Source organism: Lutra lutra, chromosome 12, assembly GCF_902655055.1.
Source record: "Lutra lutra chromosome 12, mLutLut1.2, whole genome shotgun sequence".
In the NCBI taxonomy this organism is placed as follows: domain Eukaryota; kingdom Metazoa; phylum Chordata; class Mammalia; order Carnivora; family Mustelidae; genus Lutra; species Lutra lutra.
In genome coordinates, this window is record NC_062289.1 from 78339676 (window position 1) to 78361739 (window position 22064).

The 22064-nt window shown below is 52.1% G+C and overlaps 1 protein-coding gene across 2 annotated transcripts in view; it reads right to left on the reverse strand.

The window, feature by feature from the left end:
* Positions 1–11708, reverse strand: part of SFSWAP (splicing factor SWAP) — a 69179-nt gene extending 57471 nt beyond the window's left edge. Inside the window, exons 1-4 of one of the 2 annotated variants that reach the window (XM_047696815.1) lie at positions 11339–11708; positions 8585–8754; positions 7871–8002; positions 3375–3460 (exon numbers count right to left, since the gene is read on the reverse strand). In XM_047696815.1, the coding sequence (XP_047552771.1) occupies positions 3375–3460; positions 7871–8002; positions 8585–8754; positions 11339–11556 (606 nt within the window). In that variant the 5' untranslated portion in view covers positions 11557–11708. The remainder of the gene's footprint in view (positions 1–3374; positions 3461–7870; positions 8003–8584; positions 8755–11338) is intronic. The other variant, XM_047696816.1, reaches the window with a different exon arrangement.
* Between the last annotated feature and the right edge of the window lie 10356 nt (positions 11709–22064).

Consider the following 22064-nt stretch of genomic DNA (forward strand, 5'->3'; position numbering starts at 1 on the left):
AACAAACAAACAAACACAGAACTATAAATGCAACAGCAGGAAACAGGAAAATATTTTTAAAATCTTAGAGGACTGGGAAGGGACTTTCAGAACAAAATTCAGAATCCTGGGGCTACAATGGGTCCTAGTGACGTGTGTGACTCCATGAACACATCTACATTCTGCAAGGAGATAGATGTTGGAAGACAAGGTGCTCGGAGAACACGCACGCACGGGGCGCACGGGACGCACGGGGCACGCTCATCATGCGTGAACAGTCCTTACGGATCCCAAGGAAAAGGCAAGAATGCCACAGGATGCTTCCCACCCTATCCCGGGGTGACAGAACGGCTGAATCATGACGACCACACTCTAATCTCAACACCCACCAGCCAGAGCTCTGAGCCATCTAGACCTCAACGTGTCTCCAGCGCGCGGCGGCCAAGCACATCTACTCCCCAGGAGCCCGTGCTGCGAGGACTGAGGACAGGAGCAAAGCACAGAGCACGCGGTTGGCTACTTTCACCGCACGCACGGCCTTAACCCCAGAGGGGGAAATGTTGAGTTCAGATGAGCGTGCTTCCCCCAGAAAGAACTTCTAACCGGATCTGTGGGGCAGCAGCACTTCCAGCCCCCGCGGCTGATCAGAACAACCCTCCCTCCCCACTCCCAGCGGAGCTCTAGGTGTGCGCCAGGTGTGGGGCACACAACTGAACACGAGCAGGTGGGGGCAGAGTACACCCTGAATCAGGATCAGGCACACGGAGAGCTCAGGAGGTGACCAAGATGGGCATCCGGGTCCCTGAGAAGGGGACAAAGGGCTGAAAACACAACCCTGGGACAAACGATACCAGGCTATATACCAAGGGAGAAACACAAGAAAACACAGACAGACTCACTAAGAAAAGCTAAAACAAAGCTGTGAGGTCACTTTAGAGGCCCGGTAGGATGTGGAGCTGGGAGGGCTGCTGGGGTTTCGTGGAGGACACCACCAGCCACGGCCTGTCTCGAACACCCACCGACATCTGTCTCCCGAGTGCCACAATTTCTAACTACTCATCTTCACACAGCCCCACGGATCCCGTCACTAGGTTCTCCTCCAAAAGCCCAGTTTCAACATCAAGAACACTCAAGTACCCGCTTTCTTTACTGAGAGAGGGGCCCCTGCGCACAGAGACAGCACCGTCCCCCCCCCCCACAGGCCAGAAGCTCCCACTGCAAGCACCCGTGTTCCACGCTGTGCCCCACCCCCCCCGAACATCACAGTGTGAGTCACAGGCCACCAAGCGCTGCCCCCAAGCCCTGACACCGGCACAAAGGGAATGACCCTCCAGCAGTGCCCCGACAGTGCTCAGACATGGTTTCCACAGAATCAAACAATGTCCCACTTGAGAGGCCGCTCTGCGATACTATCACAAGAAACTCTTTAACATCAAGAAGGCAAATTACTATTCTGGTCTCCAAAGGGTAGCGACTATTTTTAGCTCCAGGAGACCATTAAACAGCTTAGTGTGGCTTACTCTGGCTAAGAATGCAGAGCCATTAAATACTTTAATAGAAAGTAAACAATGCAATAAAATCCATTATACTTCCACGTTTATATCTGCATAAAAGTTTAAAAATAAACTTTCACATAAAAATAAATAAAATTCCATATAGTCAACCTTAAATAAAAGCTATCAACGTTAAATATAGGTAAGGGAGCAACTTGTTTTTAATGGGTCTCTCATGTAAAATAAATAGCACATTCCAGAACAAGAAGGAATATAACCCAGAACCACACACAGGAAGCCCAGTAACACAAGTCTCAGGATAACCGACGTTCAATTGGCACGTTCAGCTTTAACTGAACGCTGGAAATGGGGAAACAAATACGATAATTCCACCCAGCAAAATCCACAGACATGGGGTGCCTGGGTGGCTCAGTGGGTTAAAGCCTCTGCCTTCGGCTCAGGTCATGATCCCAGGGTCCTGGGATCCAGCCCCGCATCGGGCTCTCTGCTCTGCGGGAAGCCTGCTTCCCCTTCTCTCTGCCTGCCTCTCTGCCTACTTGTGATCTGTCTGTCAAATAAATAAATAAAATCTTTTTTTTTTTTTTTTAAAGATTTTATTTATTTGACACAGAGAGAGAGAGATCACAAAGAGGCAGAAAGACAGGCAGAGAGAGGGGGAAGGAGGCTCCCCGCAGAGCAGAGAGCCCGATGCGGGGCTTGATCCAGGACCCTGGGATCATGACCTGAGCCGAAGGCAGAGGCTTAACCCACTGAGCCACCCAGGCGCCCCAATAAATAAAATCTTAAAAAAAAAAAAAATCCACAGACATTTTCACTCCTACTTGCACAAAGACTGAGAGAGAGAAGGAGGGAGAGGGTGTGAGTGTGTAAATGCAGGAAGGGACAGGGTGGAGGCTCTGCCACTTGCCATCGACACGTGAAAACAGGGGCTAGAACCTTCCACCAAGAGTTCGGCGCCCCCATGCACCCAGAGGCTCAGAACCAGGGCAGGCCTGCGTCCATGCCACTAGAAATTCAGTCACAAAAATGTCACGGGAAAAACCACCCCAAACACCTACATCATCCCCCCACCCCGGCCTCTGCTGAGTACGCCCAGGCAACACTCCCGGCCCTCCACCCGCATGGCCACAGTCCTCTCCTGCGGAAGGGGGCCAGGCACGGCAGCTAGCATACGGGCCGTTAGCATTACATGACACAGAAGATACACAGCAGCCAGTGCAGGGCTGGGAGTGTAGGAGACCTCCAGGGACGCCCACCATAACCCAGCCTGAACCCCTCAGGATGCAGCTGGAAGAGTGTCGTGAGGGGAGCGTGAACCGCGCTGCTCGGCCGGGCTCAACCTGCAGAGCACTCAGGCCAAGACGAGTTCCGCCCAGGCTTCCTCCGGAGTGCCCGGTGGCCTGGAGATGCCACCGGGCCTTCGTCCCCAGGGACGGGAAGCCTGGGCGAGAGAGCAGCAAGGTAAGGTAAAGGCATTTCCCTTAAGACCCCGCCAAAGCCACCCTGGGAAAAGCCGGGACAAAGCCACTTCCCCACAAGCCACACTGCCGTGATCGAGACTGTTCTTGGGCCTGAATGTGGCTGACGGCTTCCTCGCCGCTCACCGCTGCTCACCCTGACACTTCCTCCACGCTGGTAAATGTGCGGGTAAATGTATGCCCCCGAGGGCAGCTCCTTGAGTCCCTGATGCTCTGGGCTAGAATTCCTCCCTTTCGAGGACAGAGGACAGGCAGGGTGTGGTCTGGTGTCCGTGACTCACAGATCATCTGACAGCACCACGACCTTACAGAGCCATCAGGGCTGCGGCCGGGCTCCATGTGCCCGGCGCTCCTGACCCACAGCGGGAACGATGGGCAACACCGGGACAGGAGGCACACGTACCAGCTCCACGTCAGGCGGCACGTTCAGCCCCACGGGGGCAATGAAAGGCTCCTCGTTTTCCTCTATGTTTTCAGCCTCATTTTTTTCTGTATAAAAAGAAAATATAAAACTTCAGAACAATGACCAGGAAGGAAGGCGGCCACCAACAGTAAGCAACAACAGAGGGACCAGAGCGAGTGGCGCTCCTTGGATCTTCACCTTCGCATCATCACCCCTAGAGACACTTGCCCGTTGCCTCTCCCACCCCAGCACGTGCCCGTCGGGCATTACCAACCCCCTTTGGATGAGGCCACTGAGGCACGGAGCTCTCCCAGAGACCCAGCTCCAGGCATCTCCCCACAATGTGCCCTGCTTAGCGGGCGCTCAGCCTGCGGTCAGTTCTCCCCGCTCCCAGCTCTGTGATCTGTGTGTGTGTTTAACTGGCACTCAGACCTCCTCTGAGTTGTTTCTGCAGGATCCCCAGGGAGACAGCACAGCACGGGTGCCCAACCTCCAGATGGCAGGCTGATTTCACCATCGAGCTGTAAAGCCCTTAAGAGCAACAGGCAAGACTTCTCGACACACGCAAACCACCTCCCTACCATCAATAACCAGACGCCTCTTTCCCATTTCCATCTACAAACAGCTCTGTCCGCTGTGGCTCACAGAGGACACTGCTTGTCAGAGCCTCCCGAATCAGAGGGGACGTGCATATCTCGCAATCTCTCAGGGGATCACCTACTGAAAGGACATAGTGAAATGTACAAAAGCTGAAGAGAAAACTTATCAAAGCTAACATTATAAAGGATTTCAAGACACACTTAGGTTTTCCTGCCCCCCCCACCAAAAACATTAAACACGAAATGTTCATCAAAATCAACGTTTCCGGGGTGCGTGGGTGGCTCAGTTGGTTAAGCAACTGCCTTCAGCTCAGGTCACGGTCCCGGAGTCCTGGGATCGAGTCTCGCATCAGGCTCCCAGCTCCATGGGGAGTCTGCTTCTCCCTCTAACCTTCTCTCGACTCTCATGCTCTCTCTCACTGTGTCTCTCTCTCTCTCAAATAAATAAATAAATAAATAATCTTTAAAAAAAAAAAAAAAAAAAAACAAAAACGTTTCCACCACATGTGGTTTCTTGATGAGATGAACAATTTTGAAGGTTTTCTATCAAATCTAATTCTTCTACAAAGCCAAGGAGGGCTTATAAGCAGGTTTCACTGTACCTAAAAACTTGGGAATTCTAGTTGGATGAGATACGGGCAGATGAACACCGTCTGTCCCGTCTGTTTCTGCTTAGGCAGCCTTCTTCTCCCCTAACAACTAGAGACACACTCAGACCTGATTGCTTCGTGCGATCGGCAGCCCCACAGCCCGGCAGCAGGGCCCAAATGGCCCAGTGTGGCTGTAGGACACCGGACACCCTGATTTGCAATGCATCAAGGAGCAACTCCAAATCTCACAGTCTCCCTGAGCCTGGGGTTGCTGCTCCCGAGTAGCGGAGCCTGAATCAAGAGCTGTGTGGGACACGAGGTTACACGGGGCTGCTCTGTCCTTACACACACCTTACTTTACAGAAAAATGGCTTTAGTAGCACAGAACAAAACACAGCAGTTGCAACACTCAGATTCAAATAAATTCAAATCCCCTTTTTTCACAAAAAAGATCTTTGATAATGATAGGAAAAAACAGGCAAAGGAGAATCTGCCATGCGGGAGGAAGAGGGGATGGTGCACAGACACAAAGCTGACCGCCGCTGGCTGGCAGCAGGAAGCTCCAACTGTCTGCAGAACGCCAGGACGACAGAGTAACTCTGAAAATCAAGGAATATTTAGACCTGCTGATGGCACCAAAAAACCCAAAAACCCAAACCAAAAACAACTATATATATATATATATATATATATTTTTTTTTTTTTTAATAATGCAGCACTGAAGTAGAACTTCCTTGTCAGTGGTACTGGGCATCAACCTGAATTCTACTGTGTGCAGGTACGTGCGGCGTTTCCCTGCATTAGCATAAGCGAAGCACAAAAGGCCGAGAGGTGAGTTTCACATGGCCCCGACTCTCACTGGAAAAACTGATCAGCAGGGCGCCTGGGTGGCTCTGTCCGTTGAGCGCTGGCTCTTCATTTTGGCTTGGGCCAGATCTCGGCTCCTGGGATCTGGCCCCGCGTTGGGCTCTGCACTCGGCAGAGTCTGCTCCAGATTCTCCTTCTCCCTGTGCCCCGCCGCCCACCCTGCCCCGCTCAGGCACATGCTCTGTAGTGCTCTCTCTCAAATCTATCTTCAAAAAAATTTAATCAGGGGCGCCTGGGTGGCTCAGTGGGCTGAGGCCTCTGCCTTCAGCTCAGGTCATGATCCCAGGGTCCTGGGATTGAGCCCCACATTGGGCTCTGCAGGGAGCCTGCTTTCTCCTCTCTCTCTCTACCTGCCTCTCTGCCTACTTGTGATCTCTGTCAAATAAATAAATAAAATCTTAAAAAAAAAAATTTAATCAGCATATAACGCAAAGTCCTGAGGACGACTACAGAAAAGAAAACAAATTATAAAATACTAAAGAGAACTTTATGTTTAAGAGAAAGCATACTGTAACTTCGAGGGCAAACTAAATCACACTGAAATTCTTAAATTTCAGTAATTATAGAGAAGTTTAATTATACCAAGACAATATCCGACATGTGTAACGGGTTGGCAACTTTCGGGACAATGCCAGATGGTAAGCTCACTTCCGGCCACACGCGCCCTGTGGGCCAGCTACTCGACTCTGCGGTTGAGACACAGAGGCTGCCCAGACGCTGCGCACACAAACCAGTGTGGCTGTGACCCCACGACACTTCTCTGACAAAACCTGCCGGCTGGGGTGATGGTGGCAGTGTGCACAGCTCTAATAGAGAACGTTAAGAAATGAGTATTATGGATTTTTCCAAAGATTGTCACTTGACCTTGCAAATGACATTTGGCTTTTATAAATTTCCATTCTTCAGGTACAAAGTTATATAGTGCGTATTCCTTCCTTCTGATCAAAAACACTATGTGTTTAAAGCATACATAACGCACACGATTCGGGAACAAAACAACGGAATCTACTATCCGGAACTCTAGCAGAGGTAAGTGTGGACAGAGAAGCGAGCGCTTACTTCCGGACCTGTAAGAACATTCCCACTGCGTCCTCACTTCTGAAGGCATGAAATGCCTTAACGAGGCTTAACTGATCACAGTCCCAAAGACAGCTGGAAGTCTTATCACAAGCTCCTAGGACACAGCCACACAGCAGTGACCGCTGCCCACAACACAGAGAGCAGGAGGAGGGGAAGGGTAACAAGGAAGCACCTGTGCAAGACCGCCCTCCAGCCCGTCCAGTGAAGGCCGCAGGAGCCCCCAGGTGGCCGCACCAGGCCGGGCAGACCATGGTGCATCATGGAGCGGTCGTAAGCACTTTAGGTCTGTGAGGAGGTTTGCAACTGAAGGAGAAACCAATTAAGTCCCAAATAACCGAGTGTTAGCCCTAAAACGAACGCCCTGGTTGATGTGATTCTAGTTCATTATTCTAAACATTCAAATAAAGTTAAACATTTGAAAAGTTAAAGTTCTCCTTCCCTTTAACGTTTTTATCTGTTTATTTTAAGCTCCACACCCAACGTGGAGCTGGAACTCTTGGCCCTGAGATCAAGAGTCACGTGCTCTATGGACAGAGCCAGCCGGTGCCCCACATGGTTCTTCTTCCCCTTAAACAGAGTGTCCTGCACACGGTGACCCAGCCTTACAGTTTTCGGCTCACGTTGTCATTATCGATGTTAGTGTCTGATCATTGCACAAGGCTGTGACAATGGTGCTCTCAGAGTCTACCAAAGTGGCAGGGTATCTGTTCCTGCGCTCACAGTCCAGCTACTTTGGGGCACTCTTTTTTTTATATCCAAAGTTCCTAGAGTTAAAGCAGCAGAGTAGGATTTTAAAGTGTCCCATTTCACATCACTATGACTGTGCACCACCACACGGGCGCACGTGCTGCAGGTCCTACTGAGTCCAACTGGCGGGGGGCAGGGGGCAGGGTCCTCCGGCTCTTCCCTGGTGAGCAGCAAGCAACTCCACAGCCAGCCTTTTGCTGAGCCCCGCCGCCGTCACTTCAGGTGTGGAGGGCACAGGGAATGGGGTTCACTCGAGGGCAGTTAATGCCTACTCTACTCTCTCAACACCCCGAGGGCAAATCACCGGGTCTCATGAGTTAAGGAACAAAGACTCCAGAGTAAGTCATTTCCAGTTACTGGAGTCCAAGCGAAATCTGCGAAAGACAATGAGGTCTAACGCAGACCCGAGTCTGCAATCAGTTTCCACCTCCAAGAACACTTAATTTTCTGGCTTCTAAGCTCTGTTCTACCCTGAGAAGGAGTCTGCTAATGGTGCCTGCGTCGCCATGAGGTGACAAGTACTCAGCAGCCGCACCCGTATCTTGAAGACTTTCCCACTGCGTATGCCGTAGCCGCCAACACTACGTCACCCGGCGCAGTGTTCTCCCCTCACCTCTCTGTTTAGAAGGTTCCTCCTCTTCTGTGGGCTCTGATGGGTCATAGTAGTCACTACCGTAGGTGAAGCCCACCGCGTTATAGCTCCCATCCTCTGCCAGGGCTTCACTCAATCGCTTGTATTCTTCCTCTTGAATAAAAATGAGAATTTTATTAACAAAAACGGAAACTTACTGAGAAAAATTTTACATATTTCTAAAGTTGTGGCTCTCAGTAAAGCATACAACACACTTTTTTCAGCCTCTTTTGGAGGCAAAAACGTTTTTACAAATTCACACCTCACATCTATTAATATGTACTTTTGCCAGTACACGTTTACCACAGATAGCAGAATACACGTCTTTTGTGGAAAATTTCTTCCTGCTGAGAAATTTGGGGATTAAGAACTGTATTAAAGATTGTTAAGGCAAAGACAAGAACATCAATTTTAGTTTATACGATACTGTTAAAGAAGAACAGTTAAAGAGTTTGGTTTTTGTTTTTTCAAATCCCAGTCTGCCCTCAAAAGCTGGGAAAATTCTTTGTGGCTCTCTATATATAAACTATCCTGAGGTCCTCTCAGAACGCAAAGACTCCTGTTTTTCCAATCCACTGGGTACTGTCAAGATAATATCAGAAAGAGTGAGTATAAAAAAATGAATGGGAGTAAATTTTAAATACTTAAAAAATTTTAAAAAGTTTGTTGCTTAAGTAAGTTTTTCTTGAGCAGTACCTTGCCTTGCCTCCTCCTCAAGCAAGTCCGTATGCAAGGCTAAATACCTCTCCTCATCACACAGGGCATCTATTCGTGCCTCCTCTTCAGAGAGCTGGTAATCGCGGTTCCACGTGGAATACTCAGCATCGTACTCAGAAAGGTCATGCAGGTGACCGCGCCCATCATATCTGTAATATGAACACGCTGGTCACTGGGAAGAAGTTAACATCTAGGTTGGTTCGTGTGGGCTGTTTCACATATATACTTACCGATTAAAACAAAGAAATAAGAATATTAAAACAAACATAAAAAAATCTTCTCCGATTTATATTTAATTTGGCTAGTCACATCTCACCTACTTTTAAAACTCAAGTTATCTTAACAAAATCTAAATTCCTTTGCATAATATGATAAGGCTTATAATTAAAGGTAAACAATCCTTTAACAGCATAAATGGTGCCCACTTCACTGGCAGTGCTTACCGTTTATGGTTTGGTCAACCATTCAATGCCATTGGCAAAAAAATAAAAACTAGAAATTTTTTTTTTCTGAGAAGTGAAATATCATAGCTTACATTCACACAAACCGAATACATAAATACCTATCCGTAAGAACCCAACGGTCGAAATTTCCTCGCTTCTTTCTGCTAGTCCCGAACTCTCAGGAGAGATCTTCACCAAAGAAACTTGCGTCCATTGGAGGTAAAATCTTGGCTAGGCTCGCCCCCTAGCCACTTGGCTGAGGAAATAAGTGCTGGGTTATGTGATAGAGAGACACACATACATAGGAACAGTGACATATACGTGCAGTTTAAGGAGGTTCACTGGAAACAGAGCAAAACTATTAGCAGGTGCAGTATAAATATCTTCTTCTAAACTTTACACCCCCAGGGAATCACAGACGTTAAGACGCATCCATGTTTATGTGCATGGACCAACAGGCACTGTAGCCAAATTAGGAATAAGAAGGGCACTTTTTGTTACGCTTTTAACATAAAGATTCAGGGAAGCTGCTGTTGATGTGCAGAATCAGATAATAAACGAGTGAGTTAGAAACACTCAGATTTAGGCTTGCAAAAACAAACAGAGAGAGACAAACAAAAGTCTGCCTGATTTTTTAATGCTGACTTTTGTAATGCGTACCAAAAAGTATTAAAAAAAAAAAAAAAAGACATTTACAAGAAAAAAGGCCAAAATTCCAGAGTAGCCAAGTTATTGCACTTTATTAAATTTCAAAATTATTTTTACTTTGCTGTAAACCTCCTTAACTTACAAATGTAGATCATTATTTGAAAATATTATACATGTACATGTGTAGCGTTTGCTCCCCATTAGTTTTGGAAGACCTTACTCCAATCATGTACAGAATGACACCGAAAACTGCATAAGGAGCTCAGACTTGTTGCTTACCAAGCTTTAATAATAAATATCACAAGTAACACTTTGTAACACTTTGGAAAAGCAAGCTGCCCGACAACTCAGGCAACACTGATCACAGAAACTAAGGTTTAAAGGCACAGCATGTTTGAGCAGAGTATGGAGCATCAGGTCCAGACCTGCTCCGGCAACCCTCCCTTCCAGAGTCACTGTTGTCTAGATCTAACTCCAAAAGGCAATGTCAGGGATGGAAAAAGGCCTATTTGGTCATGAATGTGTCCATTCTGGCCAGCTCACAGGTCATCCCTACAGTCATGTCCCAGGGCTTTGCAGAATCCAGCTTTAATCAAACGACGGGCTTCCTTCACTCGGAGACACTATTCCACAGTTAAATGGCTGGTCATCGTTAGCTTTTCAGTCCGGGCCCCAGACGTAGAGTTGCCAAACCGGCAAAAAACCAAACCAACAAGCCAAAACTCCAAGGAGGAGAAGGAAAGCGGGACTGAAAATATGGTGGTGGTGGGGGGGGGGGGAGCAAACAACCTACACCATGTAATGCCATCCTTTTCAAACCAAACATCTTTAGAAATCCCCAGTCCCGGGACCCCTCTGCCCAAAGTGGCTAAACATCCTCCAGGGCGATTACCTAAAGCAGGTTTGATTTGAAAAGAAACACATCTGCGTCCCAGTTCCACCCCTCGGTTTTAAGAGACCGTGAAACCAGCCCTAAGAACACTATCTCTAACAACAAAGCCAGTGTCTGCCCCAAGTCAACCGGCTTCCAACTGACTGGCACCTTCACCCTCGGTCTGAACCAAGTCAGCTCCGCCAGATTGTCCCAGTGGGGAGGAGGGGGCTGGCGGAGTCAAATGCCATGCCGGCAAAATGCCGGCGCCCCACAAGGAGGGCGCAGGCGGCACACGAGCTTCAAGGCTAACTCTCGGGATCCAAAAGGTTTTCTAACAGCGCGGCCTCCGCGTGCGCATTTCGGGGTTGCCCTGTCACCACACGGAGCTGTGGGAGCGCCGCGAGTAGGGAGGCAGCGCACTACCCCCACGAGAACGCCGATCCGGAGAGGCCAGGGCACGGGCCGCTTCCACCGCGTGGAGTGGCCAACCGGAACCAGCGACTGGGGTGAGGGGTCGCGAGGGGCTGCAGGAGCACAGACGATCCCTCCGGCGACACACGCGGCGCGCAACTCCAGCCAGTGTCTTAGGGCAGGTTTCACCGTCCCCCTCCCTCCAAAACCTGGGGGATGTAAGGACAGAGGAGGGGGTCCCCCAGATCCCCGCTGGCTCCACAAAACCCCTTTTTAGTCCTGGCCATCAAGTCAACATCAGACGAAATCAAGCGGGCGAGGGAAGGGGAGGACCGGCGGGTGGGGGGAGGAACCGACCTGTCGATGAGGATCTTGTGGTCCCCCATCCAGGGGATGAGGTGCTGTCCCTGCTCCTGGGCCAGCGCCCGCTCGTCATCCCGGAACAGCTTGCAGGCATAGCCGAAGACCAGCAGCTCCACTCGGTTTCCCCCACCGCCGGCACCGCCGGGTCCGGCCTCCTCCTTCGCGCCGCTTTTCCTCTCGGTTTTGGCACGGCCTCCGCTCGCGCCGTACATGACAGCGTCCCCGGCGTCCAGGCTGGTCCTCTTCTGCGCCGCGCGGATGTCCCCAATGCCTCCGCCTGGCCTACCCCCTCAGTCAAAAGCGCCGCATCCCGGCCCCAAACTCGACACCGCCGCCATAGCGGGCAACAAAATGGAGGAAGCGCAACTTCCGGCGAGGGGCAGCCCTACTTCCGGCGAGCGGATTCCGCAGATTCGCTACTCCTTGGAGCCGTTCGAGGCGCCAGAAAGTGTTTTGGTTCTAGCCTTTTGCATTCGGAGGCGTCGCCACGGTAGGAGCTGATGTGATCAAAGGATAGCGCATGTGTGGTGTTCGTTATCTCAGACCGTTGTCCAGAGCAGTGGCGAAAGCGCGGCGCCGGATTAGCGCTACCTTCATCGGGCCTGCCGGGCGCTGGGCGGAAGGAGGGCGGGGTCTGCGCAGGCAGAGTGCGCGGCTCTTTGGGGCGGCCCCTCCCTGTGCCGGGGCGAGGTCACCTGGTACCCGCTGCTGGGGCATGGGTTCGGGCCGAGGGCTGGGGTTCAGGGGCTGGGCCCTGGGGGACCGGGAGATTCTGGGGCTGGGGAGCTCTTGGGCTGGAGGGCTGGGAGCCCAGGGGCCGAGGGGCAGGAAACTCGGGGAGCGCTGGGGCTGGGGGGCCGTGGAGCTCTGAAGGTAGAGGCTGGGGGCTGGGGGATCCCGGGGAGCTCTGAGGCTAGAGGCTGCGGGGGACCGGGGAGCCCTGAGGCCAAGGGCATGGGGGCTAGGGAGCTCTGAGCCTGGGGGCTGGGGGTCAGGGGGCCGGGGAGCTCTGAGGCTGGGGGCCAGGGGGCTGGGTAGCTCCGAGACTGGGGGCTGGGTGGTCGGGGAGCTCTGAGCCTGGGGGCTGGGGTTCAGGGGACGGGGAGCTCTGAGGCTAGAGGCTGGGGGCTGGCAGGGGAGCTTTGAGGCTGGGGGTTCGAAGGCCGGGGAGCTCTGAGGCTAGGAGCTGGGGGACCAGGGAGCTCTGAGGCTGGGGGCCGGGAGCTGGATAGCTCCGAGCCTGGGGGCTGGGGTCTGGGGTTGGGGGACTGGGAAGCTCTGAGGCTAGAGGCTGGAGGGCCAGGGAGCTCTGAGGCTGGGGGCTGGGGAGATCCCGGGTTGGGGGCCAGGCCCTGCCCTGTCCAGGGCAGTCACTCCAGGTTTCTGAGGCCCTGGTAACTTCTGGGTCCTGGGGATCGGGACCCTTATCCCGTCGATCTGGGAATATTTCCGTAGCAGAAACCGAAGGGCTTAGCAAGCCATGAAGGCCCTCCCGGAAACCCGGCTTCAGGGTCTGGGGACTCATGTGGGGAAAAAAGTAGTCGAGGTTGGTACAGAGGGCCTGGTTCTGGGAGATCAGCCACCTGGATGTGGAGTGACTGCTACTCGAGTGCGTTCCTCCTGGGCCTCGGTTTTCCCACCTCTGTGTTCTGAAGGAGAGTGGCACCTTCCAGTCCAGCCTAGACCTTCAGGGCAGACTGCCCAGCGGCTGGAGTACAGAAGCACTTCTTGGGGCCCCGAGCACTCTCCAAGCTGTGCCTCAACTGGCAGTGAAGTAGATGTTCTTTCCGCCAGCCTACATCTCTTGTCCGTGAAATACAGCTCTTTTCGCTAATAAGGTTGAGATAAGGTAATGCATATAAACGGTAATAAGGTTTTAAAAATTGAACCATGAGCAGTTTCTACCTCAGGACCTTTGCTTTTGTGATTTCTTTGGCTGTGTCACTCTTCTGGCTTTTTCTGGGCCAGGCTTCCCATCCAGGTCCCAACTCTGTCCCCTTTTCAGCCTGGCTGTAGGTGTGCACACTAAGTAGAATTTCCTGCACTGGTCCTCCCTTCTTGGGGTTGATCTGCCCTTGGAGCACCAACCACTGTCTTACATTACATCCTACATATAGCTCCCCTCCGTATTCGCTCCAGGAGAGCAGGAGTCTTGTGGGTTCTGCTGAGCATCCCAGTTCCTGGGCTAGGGCCTGGCACACAGTTGGCCAAGCATGGATTTCTATCTATAGAATGAACATGATAGAGCTATGGTCCTGTCTGGTCCCACAAGGCTGCTTTGCTACCACTGAGGGAGCATACCGTAGCTTTCTCAGTTGCTCGGTAAGTCCCACCGGATGCTCTAGGCTCCTGCAGGTCTGGTGGATGCTGGCTCTGCTTCGAGCTTTTCCTGGAGTTCAGGGAGCTGGGTGAAGCCCAACGCTCCCAGCCAAATTCCTCTGGTCCTTTGACCTGTAGGGATTCTGGAAGCCTTCAGACCCTGTGCAGATGGCCTTTTCAGCCTGGCATGGGATTTTGAAGACCTGGGTTGCACTCCTAACCCTGATTTCAGTTCCACTGGAATTTTGAGTTCCGTTCTTTCTGAGCCTCTCTTCTCTGTAAAGAGGGGAAAGGACAGGACTCTGTCCTTTGGAAAGCTGCTGGAGGTCTTAGCGCTGATAGCCGAGGATGTCCATTCTGCCCCAAGTGTGTTTGCAGACAAAAGCGCTGAAGCATGTGTGTGTTGGGGGACGTGGGAGGTTAGCTGTTGAACCGGTTCAGTGGTGTTTGAACTGTGGGCTGCAGTCCGTTGCTGCCTATGGAATCCCATTTAGAGGCTCGTAACCAGCATGAAAACACAAAGAAAAAGTCCCTACATTGGTTCTCTGCATTTCCAAGTGAATCTTAGAATTAGGTTGCCCAGTTCTTCTCAGAAGCCTCCACATGTTGCTGCTGAGATTGCCCGGGGAGGGCTGACACCTTGATGTTTGCTCCTGCAATCTACTAGGCATGCATCTGTTGAAAATTCCGTCAGTGTTTACTCCCAAACTCGTGATGCCTTTTAAGTCCCACTTGCAAATAGCTTGTCGCAGAGAAGACGGTTTTAAAACACTGAGTGTGTGTGTGGCTGCCTCATCCAGCTCCATTATTTCTTGTTCTTTATGTGTAGCTTGGTTTGGATTCCTGACCTGCAATCATATGGTCTGTGACTGATGCCCACTTTGCTTCTTCCTGGTCCCACCCTCTCTTTGCCGTCCAGTCATTCCTCCATTCTCTCGTAGCATGAGCGCCTCTGCTCTGACGGAGGACATGTGGACGTCATGCACATGCTCACTTGTTCCTGATCTCAGTGCGAAGGTTTTACCAGCTCCACTGTTGAGTGTGGCTCAGGGTGGGGGTTCTTGGAGACCACCCTTTATCAGGACATTCCCTTGTATTCCTAGTTCATTAGGTTACATGTGTGTGTATTTTAATGAAAGATGGTAGAATTTTATCAAATTCCCTTTTTGCAGTGAGATGATTATTTGATTTTTCTCTTTTAATCTAATAAGTGAATTACACTGATTTTCTTTCTTTCTTTTTTTTTTTAAAGATTTTATTTACTTATTTATTTGACAGAGATCACAAGTAGGCAGAGAGGCAGGCAGAGAGAGGAGGAAGCAAGCTCCCTGTAGAGCAGAGAGCCCAATGCAGGGCCCCATCCCAGGACCTCGAGACCATGACCTGAGCCGAAGGCAGAGGCTTAACCCACTGAACCACCCAGGCGCCCCGCATTGATTTTCTAATGTTAAAGTAACCCCGAGTTTTTCAGATCATTTGCTGGGTTTGATTTGCCAATGTTTTGTTTAGGACTTTTTGTTGTTGAGAGGGGAGAAGACCTACAGTTGACAGAAGTGCAGAATATGTAAGGGGCTTGTATGAATCAGTAAGAAAATTAATTAAAAAATGGGTGAGGACACCTGGGTGGCTCAGTCTGTTAAGCATCCGAGTCTTTGTTTCAGCTCAGGTCATGATTTCAGGGCCGTGAGATCGAGCCCTGCACTGGGCTCTACGCTCGGCGGGGCATCTTCTCGAGATGCCCTCTCTCCCTCTGCCTCCCGCGCACTGGTGCGTGCAGTGTTTCTCTAAATAATAATAATAATAATAATGGTGAAAGATTAACAGAGGCTTTTTTAAAAAGGACATGTAAATGACAATAAACACGTGGAAAGGAGCTTAATCTCCCAGGGAAATGCAAATGGGATACCATTTGGGCCCCAGAAATGTAAGCCCCAACGTAAGAGGGGTAGGGATGGATGGCAATGCGCACCTTCATCAGCCCCTCGCGGGTATAAGTGGGTAAAACCTCTGTTTGGTTTATTCAATTTTTATTCTGTTTACTTGTTTCCTTAGTTTGTTTATTGCTACAGCCACAGCAGGAGACCTGGAGACAGATGTTTCTGGTGCCGTTCGTTGAGTGGCCACACACTGGGAAGAGCCCGTGTCCGTCAGGAGTAGAAGGGATGAGTAAATTGCGGGGTGTGGAGATACATGATGGGATATAATGCAGGGAGATGGGCCGCCGGGGTCGGCAAGAGCATTGATGGGCCCTGCAAACAATTTTGAGCAAAGGAGGCAAGATAGAAAAGTGCAGACAGTGTTGGAGTACACGCATGATTCCACACATAAAAGGCAAACAGGCGGAATCCCCCTGTAGTGTTTAGGGGCGCATATGTGGCTGGTGAGGTTAAAAAGAAGCAAAGTGGTGTTACAGGTGTTACAGCGGGGGAGGGGGAGGCAGATGGTCACCCTAGGATGCCCGTTTGTGTTGCCGAGCTGGGGGGTCACTGTGTGGGTGATCAAAACTGTCAAGTGCCGTTTTCTCTAATGCCTTTAAAAAGGAAAAAGGACATCCCAGCTGTAAGTTGTTACTACTTTCTATATTTTAATCTCAGCTGCACCCACGCACACACGACCGTACTTCTTACGGGGGCTTGCTGTAAACATTTGGAAGCTGCTTGTGCTCTCTGGAAGGCGCCTTCCTGTTCTGTGATGGGGCGTTGTCGCCAGCTTACGTGAGCTTCGTTCCCACAGGGGAGTGTGTGTCGGGGGACGCAGCCGACGTCTCACGGGGAGGGTGGGTTTTGGGCAGGACGGCAGCCCCTTCCCTCCCTGCAGAGGTTCCTCATCTGTGGGACTAAGAACCTATCGGGGCGGGGTCCCCCCTGCATGCTAACTAGTCATGGCTGGTCTGGGGGAGGCAGAGGGAATGCCTGTCCTAGGATCACCCACGGTGACAGGCAGAGGCTGGAAGTCAACAGTCACAGGAAATGGGTCCGTATGTCTAGATTTTCGTGACAGTCCATTGTCTTGCATTTATGTTCTGTTCAGCTGAATGGGATCTGATCTTTATACACGTGGAAGAGCTCCTGTGAGGAAGGCGGTAAGTCAGAGGGATGGGCCCTGGGTCCCAGTTTGGGTTCAGGGTGATGAAAAGTGAACCAGTCGTGCCATCTTGCCCGCATACCCACTGTGTGTCAGAAAACACGGATTTGTATCCCAATGGCAACAAAAATCCATGACTCCGCCTCGGTTGGGAATTTTGTTCCGTGACAGATGACACGGCGGCCTCCAGGAGCTGGATGGAGCGGAGAGCTGTGTTTCCAGCGAGGTGCTTTGTCTCCTTGAATAAAAGGAAGATTCTCTTGCTCACAAAGAATGGGTGCTGGGAGGCCCAGCCAGCCCCAGCAGCTGCGTTTTACATTATTCCCACTCAGTGTAATCAAGTGGGAGGGGGAAGCCACGTAAACACATAATTACTGCAAAGGGGCGTCCGGCCTGTGAATCTGCAAGTGCTTGGCTGGAAAACAGGAGCGCGTGTCCCCCAGCGCTTCGTCAGTCAGGTTTCAGTCTGGAAAACAGGCGGTTCGATGGAGGGAAGTTAGTGAGCACATAGTATAGTCCCAAGGAGAGCTGCAAACAGCTGGGCCGGGCAGCCCCAAGACCCCCGCCATGCTCCGAGGGAGGATAGGTCAGCAGTGACCCCCACTGGAGCCCAGACGGGGCCCCTGCGGGAGCTGGAGGCAGGAACTGAGGAAGAAACCGCACCTGATGATGGAGAAAGCCCACGGCCTGCCCCCTCCTCTTGCCCTCCGACAGCCACGTGGTGCCACCATTGGCTGGAGCCAGGTGGAAGCCAGGGCTGAGCCCTCTGGGACACTGGGCCCAAGGCAGTGGTTGATGAGAGGACTGAAGGCTGCCTCACCCTGGAGCACCTGTGTCGCCCACTCAGTCCCCACAAGGCTGTGCTACAAAGAAGGCACTGGGCCTTGGGGGAGTCGTGTGTGCTGAGCTTCACATCCCCAAACCAGGACAATGACAGTTTCAGACCTCCCAGAAACGAACTCTTCAGCTGGTCGATCAGGACTGCCTAGTCAGCGCTGGTTGGGTCCTGTTAGACCCCTGCCTTCCCCCGAAGGGAGTAACGTCGCCATAACCAGACCACTTTTATTTTTATTTTTAAAAATTTATTTTGGAGAGAGTGAGAGGATGAGCGGGAAGGAAGGAGGCAGAGAATCCCAAGCTGACTCAGCCTGGAGCACAGAGCCCTACGTGGGGCTCGACCCTGCGACCCTGAGGTCGTGACCTAAGCGGAAACCGAGAGTTGGACGCTTTATTGGCTGAGACTCCTGGGTGCCCCAAGAAACCCACTGATCTGTGTAGTGATGGCCTCGTTCCTGCTCCCTCTGCCTAAGAAAGTCCGCTCAGCTCCTCGGAGCTCCTGTCTCTCTGCTGGCTGGATGCCGCCTGAGTCTCAAACCCTTGAATCAAGTCAGAAAGACCTTTACGGTTTGGCGAGTTGAATTTTGTTTTCTCACAGCCTCTTCCTGAAGAAGGTGCCGTGCTCAGCTCATGGGCCCGTCCAAGGCCGCGGACGGGCAGGAGCCTCCTGGAGCCTGTGCTCCTGCCAGAGGTGGAGGTGGCGCTCTGCGCTGGCCTCGAGGCACACACGGCCGGTCACTGAGAGGCTCAGAGCTGGGAGTGCACATCTGAAACGCCTGGGCAGCTGGGACACAGCAGAGGGAGGGTTTTCTTAGGACGTTTTCTCATTCAGTCTCTGTCCGCCCAACTCTGCCATCCTGTCCGTGATAGCAGGTGTCTCGGTTGCCGTGTAACCCAGACTCGCCTCCTTCAAGCCAGCATGTTTTTGGTCTTGTTTTTAAGATTTTTTTTTTTTTATTTGACAGAAACAGCGAGAGAGGGAACACAAGCAGGGGGAGTGGGAGAGGGAGAAGCAGACTTCGCAACAAGTAGGGAGCCCAATGTGGAACTCGATCCCAGAACCCTGGAGTCATGACCTGAGCCGAAGGCAGGTGCTTAACTGACTGAGCCCCCAGGCACCCCTCAAGCCAGCGTTGTAACCGCTGAGTCTGAAGAGGAAGCCGGGTTGTGCTGAAGACGGTAGCCTGTGTATCGGCTGGGGAGGTTTTATGGTAAAGACCACATCCTCTGCCCTTAGTGACCAGTTCTCTGTCTTCCACCATGTCATTTCCAGAGGCTTCAAAAGCTCGGGGAGAAAAAAGCACTCTTTAAAAACGAGGGCAGTAGCAATACACCGAACTCCAAATACACAGATCTACACCCCCCCCCCCCCGGCCCGTGCTGTTTGCTAGGCTCAGAAACCGCCACAAGACAACCCCCCAAATAAGCAGCCCAGTCTGACCCCCCTGCTCTGGCCCATGTCATCCCCAGTCTGTCCCTTCGACGTGAGAGTCTCCGGGCCATCGTGGGGCAGCCCTTTGGGAAGCATCTTTGTTCCCGCTGGGGCGTGCGCTCAGCTCCAAGGCATGCCAGCCTCATGCAGCTCTGCCGTGTCATGCCTCAGGCTTTGGTCACCTTCATTTACCCATCGCACCGATTCACTGACTAGATAGGAGACTGTTTTACTCCTCACCAAATTCTTCCCAGTCATACTTTCACTCACTGGTTGGTGTGGTATTCGGGTTGGACTCCGGGCACCATTCCCGAACCGGCATTTCAGTTGAGCCATCAGGCTAAATTTGGGTCAGACATTACCCGGGCCTGGGGTGCCCTGGGGGACTTCAGATACAGGAGTGTGGTTACCTTTGTGTGGTCTGTGGTCCCCTGATCGCGGCTGTCCCATGTCTTCCATTGCCTTGAACTCCGACCAAGTCGTTCTGTTAGACATGGAGGGCAGCAGCCCACGCACGTGCACCGTGAAGAGGCCTCAGACAGCCGAGGGGCTTTGCAGGTGTAATGAAGTTGAAGGCCTAGAGATGGGGAGCCTGGATTATCGGGGGGGGGGTGCGCAATGTGATTGCCGGGGTCTTTATAACCAGGAGGTGGCCATGGGCACATTGGGGGAGCAGACCACGGGAACATGCAAGCGGCTGGGCGCTGTGGCGACCTCGAGAAGGGAGCAGCAGAAAGCATTCTGCCCCCCTCCAAGGCTCCCACAGAACCAGCCCCACCCACACCCGGATTGGAGCCCCTTGAAGGCTCATTCTGGACTTCCAGTCTCCAGAACTACAAGATGATAAATTTGTGTTGCATTAAAGCCACTGAATTTGTGGTCGTTCGTTACGGCAGCCTCAGGAAATCAATGCATATGGTGGTAGCCCCATATGTAACTCTTTGAGGAACCGCCGAAGTCTTGCACAAATGCTGTGCCACGTGCATGCCTACAGCCCGAGGTGTGGTCCGTCCCGTCCGTCTGAGCTATTTTAGCGTGTGTGAACCCCGCTGTGGTTTGGATTTGTACTTCCCTAGTGACTAATGAGGTTGAGCATCTATTTTTAAAAATTTTTATTTATTTACTTGAGAGCAGGAGAGAGAGCGAGTAGAGGGAGGGGCAGACAGAGAAGCAGACTCCCCGCTGAGCAGAGGACACGGGGCTTGAGCTGGGACCCTGGGATCATGACCTGAGCCGAAGGCAGACGCTTCACCAACTGCACCCCCTGAGCATCTTCCCATGTACTTATCAGCCATGCAGGTATATTCTCTGGTGAAGTATCCCCTCAAATCTCTTAAAAATTATGGTATTTTTCCATATATCAGGATATACTGATTGGCTTCCTTCTTGAAATGAACTAGTCCCGTTTTATATCACAGTAGCTGAGTTTTGCCTGTCTTTACACTGTAGATAAACGGAATGCTGTAGCGTCTGGCGTCTTGGTCCTGATAATGTCTGTGAGTCATTCCTATCGGGCTCTTCTCTGGGCTGAATAGCATCCGGTTGTGGTAACAGCATCATTCATTTATCCGCTGTGCTGTTTCGGGGCATCGGACTGGTTTGCATTTGGGCGGTCTTAAAGACAGCGCTGCTGTGAGCCTGCTCACACCTGCCTTTCGGGGAGCACTTACCCTGGCATTTGCCCATGGCGGGGATTGGACCAGATGGTTCTGTCATTGGGCATTTCCCAGGTGACCCTGTTTCCAATCAGGGCAGCCGCCACGGTCATCCTCTAGTCGTCATGGCACAGGTGAGTGTCGAGGTTGGAAACCTGGACCGGCGATGGGGTGAGACTGAGGGTCCGCGGGCGTGCAGATGACTCGGCGAACGTCTGCTCGGGGCAGCTCTGCTCCGCACCACCGCAGAAAGCATGTGGCCTCAGCTGTGGCCGGGGAATTTATTTAGAGCCACGACCGTTTCCCTGGAGGGCTGGGGGGGCGGGGGGGGGGGACTCCGCCTGTAACTGGTAGACAGGTGTGACAGCACCGAGGCGTTCCCGCTGTTGCCAGGTTACCTTTGCTGTCTGTCAGGTGAACCTGCAAAGGACCAGGTGGCAATGGTGGCCTCAAAGGGCTCTTTCAGGGACATCCTCAGCCGAGCCCACACCACAGCTAAACCTCCAGATCAGGGACGGAAGCAAAGCAGTGACATGCTATCTTTCCCCGAAACCCTGAACCCAACATTTCATGATTTGCTTCCACCGGGGGCAGATACGGTTTTGGCAACCCGGCTGTGGACCAGTTCCTTGTCCTTCCATCTTCCTGAAGCAACCTGAGTGTTTTGAGTCCTGAAAGTGATCTTTTCCTCTCAACCATGGGTATTAAACTCAGGTGCTTACAGATGATGCTTATGAGGTCACTCAGTGCTAGAAGGGGGGGTTGGGAGCACCTCTCTCTAGAATTGAGGACCCTTGCCCCCATGCCCAGGGGCTCAGGGAGAAGCTGAAAGTCTGGTCTTTATGTGCCCCCCCTTTTTAAGTCGGAAAAAGCAGACCCAATAAAGCACTTTCCCGAGGGCCAGCACTTTGCAGTCCTGTTCTGAATGCTTTTGAAGGGGGTTGAACCCAGAATAGCGTTTCAAAGCAGAGGCTCCAGTGGAGAGACCCCAGGGAGAGCCCGAGTGCCACCGGCCCTTCTCCCTGTCCCTGGGCATGCACTGAGAAGGGCACCCTCGCCAGGATGCACTCCCCCGGAAGAGGGATGGCCCACCCACAGGCCGATGTGACTGAGGACCATTGTCCTCCCGCTGAAGGGATGGAGAGGCGGTGTGATGGCACTCAGCCAGGGCGCCTGTGGGGGCGGTGTGGGGTGGGCTGCGTTGGGAAAATTCAACTGGTGAGGGCCCGTGGGGTTCCAGTATGGGACCCAGATGCAGAAGAGCAGGGGGCGGTCCAGGATCGAGGCCTGAGGCTGATTAGCATAGAAATGCTGGCTGGCGGGGCTCTGTCCATCTCTCTGAGGGCCCTGCCATAGGATCCTTAGGGTCGGCTGGGCGAGTGGGGTTTTACTG